Source organism: Tupaia chinensis, unplaced genomic scaffold (genome assembly GCF_000334495.1).
Source record: "Tupaia chinensis unplaced genomic scaffold, TupChi_1.0 Scaffold139466_1, whole genome shotgun sequence".
Taxonomy (NCBI): domain Eukaryota; kingdom Metazoa; phylum Chordata; class Mammalia; order Scandentia; family Tupaiidae; genus Tupaia; species Tupaia belangeri.
The window spans coordinates 994,737-1,000,708 of record NW_006199351.1 but is presented as its reverse complement, the minus strand read 5'-3'; the positions used below and the strand labels follow the sequence as shown (position 1 = coordinate 1,000,708).

Sequence of the window (5,972 nt, the reverse complement as noted above, 5' to 3'; positions counted from 1 at the left end):
GTTTAAGAAAGGAACTGCTATAGGGAACTATAAGGACAGCTGACAGTAACAAGTGTCTGCCTAAGTCAGGGAATTTCATTTCTCTGTTATAACTTCTGGAGTTGGAATATGAGGAACTTCTCTACTTTCTAACAGTCCTTTGTTGCAGTTGCATTCTTTCTGTGATTTTAAAAATTTTATTTGTTACATTTAATTGCTGTACATGTCCATAGCACAAAAATAATTTTTCAAAAGCATGCATTATGTTACCATCAAATAAAGGATATTACCATTTTATGTTATGAAAAGTGGACAAAAATAATTACATTTGACTATAGCATATGGTCTCCTAAACAATTTTTCTGACAAAACGAATGATTTTCATTTATGTTATTATTGTATAATAAGACAATATATTTAAAATGAACAAGTTAGAGAAAATTATGTTTATGGAAATGATAATACATAGTCTGAATTAAGAATTAAATGGAATTGAATGGAGACTAATTTATTGATGTTTTAATAAAAAATGGCTAATCAAAGGCAGGGAGATTGTTTACCATTTATCCTAGAAAAAAACACCCCAGCAAATAATGCTTTACTCTTTTTAACTAGACATTTAATTTGAGTAGACAAACTCCAATTGAAGTTTCATTCATCCACACCACAAAGACTGGAAATTATAATTCCATAATTACTGAGCAAATTGCTTCTAAGTGTTATATTTTTGGGGACAACAAATGAATAGTAAAATAAGGATTCCAAGAAAATCCAAATAAAATCAAAAGAATAATTTCTTATTTTCTCAGGCCTCATTATGTTGAGCAGAGGCATTTGTCCTCTACTCTAATTATACTGAACACTTTGTATCATTAGCATTGGTCACTCAGCTTTATTTGTAGTAAAAAGGTGTTGTATTCCTTGAAAAATGCATCTCTGCTTAGGAAATGTATAGACACAAATTACATTAGATGTCTGTTTCCTGGAGTAGCCAAACTGAAAATAATTATAAATCTTAATGAATGAAATTCTAGGGAACTGCAGTCTACAGAGGCAGACCATCAAGTTAACTCATATTATAAACAAATATCAATTAGTAAGGAAGGGTAATAAATCAAAAAATAGTTTGACCCCATAAATGCAAATTAATTATTTCTACATTTTTTCCTATTTTTAAATTTCCATAATTTTTTCTAAGGTATTTCTATTTTAGAATAATTTTTCATGTGATACATTTATACATTGCTTTCTTAAACATATTTAAAGAATAATTTCTACACCATGAAGTCAATATTATTTTAAGATTATAGGTCACATCAAACAAGTTAAAATTCCTCTTCAAAGCTGAACTTGGTACCCTTTGGTTTTCTGAAAGTTACTTGCATGCCTTTCTTTTTTATTGGTATTCATTTATTTATTTTTAAGTTTTTGCCATAGGGTGTGTGTGCTTGCCAGAGAGAAAGTGAGAAGGAAAGTGACTCCATTCTCCTCTGCTGTGTGGATTTTGGGCATGCATGCACATGTGTCTAGCAAGATTTTCAAGCCATGGGGTCTGGGACTCGAACTGTGGTTAGCCATGAGAAAGTCCAGTGCCTTAACCACTATGCCACCTCTGGATCCTGCATGCCTTTTGTAAGTCCATCTAGTTTTAAGTTTTTCCACTATGGACTCAACTTATATGTTCCATCTTTTGTTTTTATTGGTTCTCTTAAATCTTAAACCTATCCTCAATTTTCTGAGTTAAAAAATATGCCTTTTCATAAAATTGCAAGGTGGTTTGCATGTACATGAAAGTTTGGGAAGTTCCCTGCTCTCAAAGCATGGTCCTACTTCATTTAAATGGATCTCTGAAGTTCCTGGTAAGTTCTGGTTATAGGATTAGGTTTCTAAAATGTGTTACTTCATGTAGTACTTATAGCACTTTAACTATCATTCACTTTTTTAAAAACTTAAATAATTAAAAAATATTTTTATTCATTCCTTTTTTTAAGATATAGGTATTTTAAGAAAGGTTTTATAATGGAAAACATGAACTACATAAAATTATAGGGAGAAGATACCATAAATGACTCCTAAATCCTTCACTCAGCTTCAATAAAGATTTTTTATGATTGTTTTGAAGTATATCCCAATAAGCTCATAATTTTATACTAAAACAGTTCAGTGTTACTAAAAAAAAACACTTTGTGGAGAGACAGAGAGACAGAAGACAAGAAATCCTCCCCCCAGGGGATTGGTCAACCTGCAATCCCTTCTCCACGATTCTCCTCTTGGGATTTTGGGCACATGCACACATGCTCACACATGCATCTGGCATGAGTTTTAAGTTGCCAGATCTGGGGCCCGAACCATGGTTGGCTACGTGGGAGTCCAGTGACATAACAATTTCGCCATCTGCTGGTCCCCAAACACTTTTTTGACATGGCCATGATGGTGTTGCTACTTCAAATATTTTAAAATTATTTTTTAATATCGTCAAATATCTGGGCAGTGTTCATATTTCCCTGATCATCCCATAACTGTAAATGTGTTTTTTGTTGCAATTTTTAACTACCTTTGACTCAGCATCTAACAAAGGTGTATCCATTGCAATTGTATATGTTTTTTGAGTCTCTGTCTCTCTCCCTGTCTCTCTCTCTCTCTCTCTCTCTCACACACACACACACACACACACACACACACACACACACTCTTAATATTTCAGTGCCCACAAATGAAAGTAGCATGCATCTAACTTTGCAAACAAGGAAACTAGAACTCAGAAATGAAGTAAATTCGCCCAGGGCTAAGTAGCTAGTAAATAGCAGTGCCAGAATTGAGTCCAGGCCTGTCCACCTTTCTTGAATGTTCATTACATCATTAATGTGCTTTTATTTTTTCACTTTCATTTAACTCAGTGACTCTTCGCCTTCTTGTTCATTCTAAAAGATTCTACTATGTGTGCATGTGAGCTTGTTTATGGGATAGAGACAGAGAGAGAGAGAAAAAGAGAGAAAGATTTTTTTCACTATGCCATAATCTTCCTGGCCCACTTCCCAGACAGCCAGGATCATGAGCATGTGCCACCATACCAGCCTATGTTGGTTGATCCAGGAACTGAATCCCAGTCTCCCATGTGACCCCAATGGCATTCTACTGCTTGTGTCCCTGCAGCTAGTCCTGCACATGTATATTTTGAAAGCCTGCAGTTTAAACTCCAAGCCCTTGAGGAGTCAGATACATCCAAAACTATCAATACCCTTCAATATTAAGTTAAAAAATAAGAAAAAGCTTTTTTTTTTTGCTTGATAGCTTGTTTGTTCCTTAATGTTAAGTAAGCTTGCTCTTTTTCTAAAATTACATGTAACTATGAAGATCAATTGTAGTCAATGCCATACTGAAACCTTCTAAATCTGCTCACATGTTTTGGTTGTGTGCAAGTTAGTTCCATGCAGATTGGGATACATTTGCACCTTACTTTCCTTTATCCATTCAGAGTCTATGTTGTACTATTAGATGATATACTATTCTAACAGTCATCCTTGGCAAGCAATTAGTTCTACCTTTACTACGCTAATATACTTTTATAATGTATCACAATTTTTCTGAACTTTAAAATCAATCTCATTATGTTATATATTGGAGATTTAATATAAATTGTGCAAGGAACAAGTATGATCCCCTTGCCCTTCACCTTCCTTCTATTAAATTCTTTTTTTTTAAATAAAAGCCATGTTTAATAGTAAAAAGTTCGTTTCACAACTCAAAGACACATTCTTTAGCTCTTTACCTTTAAGTACAACACATATTCATTTTGTCATAATCACCACTATGGTCAACAAAATTTTTCCAAATTTAAGTCTTTCCTTACCACTATTAAGTATAACTAAGAGTCCTTTAAGAGAGATCTGAAATTTTAATTTTCACATTAAACATACTTGATAAAAAGTGTAAGACATCACTACCACATGAGATAAAAGAATGGAACACAAGACAAAAGGGGTGCTCAGCACATGACCTGATTAAGACATTTTAACTATTTCACAGTTCTACTAAGCACAAGAGTAAACTGGTTCCAAGATACTTACAGTATTTGGCATTTTTACTGCAAGTTTTAAATCATAGTGTTACTCTTCTCAACAAGTCATCTCTAAGAAAGTGGCAGTGTTCCTAAGTACAAAAGTATTGTCTCTAGTAGGTGGTATTGTACATAGTCAAGGGAATTCTTTATAAAATTAGGTTTAAAAAATGTAGAATGTCTTGCTAATCACCAGTTGTCTCAAAGGCTAGAATCAGAAAAATGCAGAAAATATTAAGTATTTTTTATTAATATTATTTTACTTTAAGAAAGGCAGAAATGATTCTATTTCAAGAAATATGCAAAAATGATAAAAGATGTGATTAATGTACTGTATCTCTTTTAAGCCAAAGCATACTTTTCCCCTTGGAGATGACAATGCAGACTTTTACATTCTTAATAGCCTTTGTCCAGAACAAGATTCCATTTTAAACCATTATTTGAGTGGAGTTCATCATCCTGTCTTTTTCTCCATAGGATGTTTGCATTTCAGCATGCAAGCTGTTGAATGGCAATGACCTAGGCAGTATAAAGACTTCGTGCCACAATAAACGCTAATTTCAGTAACTGCCAACAGACACCAACAAACTATACCCGAGCCTGAAAGTTACTACAGATAGTATTGAGGTCAGAACATGATTTTCCCTTATGAGCAATCAGATTTCATTTACTAAATAATACTGTCATGAAATCCAAAGAAAAAACCTATAATGAATCCTTCCAAAGCTATATAACTTCCCAAATGATTTGCCACTGGTTGCAGAACCTGTTCAGTCCTTCAATCCTTTTTTAGTCATTTAGCTTTTGCAATATTTTCTTGACGTTTTTGTTTCTTCTTTCGCTCCTTCTCCCTGGCCTCAATCATCTTGGCCAATTTCCAGGACAGTACAGCACTTGCTAGGAACAGTGGAGTGAGAGCCAGAATAAATGTTGTAAGGAAGCCATACGGGTCCTTTGAAGCCCATTCCAAGACATATTCAGCCCAAGCCTTTATGTCAAACATCCTTATAGTGGTTAGGAAAACAAGTTGAGTGATGATCTCTAACTGTTCTGGGATTATTGCTACGCCAATTACAAATTCCTATGACCCTTGGTTGTCGTCTTCTTAGATCCACCATACACTTCTGAAAAGTTTAAATTCTATATAGCGGCTTGCTCTGCCTGCACTGCGACCGCCTCTGCTGGGTATCAGCCTAAACCTCCACAATGGCCACCACAGGGCTCCCCGACATCACACCAGGGGATCGGCTTCAGACTCCCATTCCCCACTTCTAGTAAATTCTTTAAGTCTACTTCACTACAGTAGTATTCTTGAATAGGTTGGAGTATATATATTATTTTTTATTTCATTTATAATGGAAAGAGATGGAATTATTTCTCATATAGTCACCTAATCATCCTCAAAGCAAACTTTTCTAGTATGCAATTGGGTTATGGAAGGCATTGTTTTACCTTCTTTACATCAACATGCATGTATGTAACATCTGACCAATGAAAAGAAAGTATCATTTAGGGGTTAGCAGGTGGCATGGTGGTTAAAGGTGCTGGATTCCCACGAGGCCAACTGTGGTTTGAGTCCCAGACCTGGAGGCTTTCTTTCTCACTTTATCTCTCTCTGCCTGTCCCTCTCTGGTCAAATTGAAATAAACAAATGAATAAATAAAGTTAAATAAAATAATTATTTTTAAAAAAGAAAGTATAATTTATTGTGTTTTCTTTAATTATACTTTTAAACTTACATATAATTGTTTTATGTATTTATGGAGTACAGTATGATTTTTCAATATATGTCTATGTGCAATGATTAAACCAGGGCAATAAAAATATTTACCATTTCAAGCATGTATCATTACTGGGGCAGGCAAGTGGTGTGGTAGTTAAGGGCACTGAACTCCCAGATGGCCTACCGTGGTTTGACTCTCAAACCTGGCAGCTT

The 5,972-nt window shown here is 34.5% G+C and overlaps 1 protein-coding gene across 1 annotated transcript; it reads right to left on the bottom strand.

The window, feature by feature from the left end:
• Positions 1 to 4,829: 4,829 nt before the first annotated feature.
• LOC102477521 (small integral membrane protein 15-like) lies at positions 4,830 to 5,039 on the bottom strand. The gene has a single exon (XM_014593021.1). The coding sequence runs from the start codon at positions 5,037 to 5,039 to the stop codon at positions 4,830 to 4,832; it is 210 nt and encodes a 69-aa protein (XP_014448507.1).
• Between the last annotated feature and the right edge of the window lie 933 nt (positions 5,040 to 5,972).

Excerpts from the sequence above, each read along its gene's own strand:
- LOC102477521 (XM_014593021.1), bottom strand. The coding sequence starts at position 5,039 with ATGTTTGACATAAAGGCTTGGGCTGAATATGTCTTGGAATGGGCTTCA.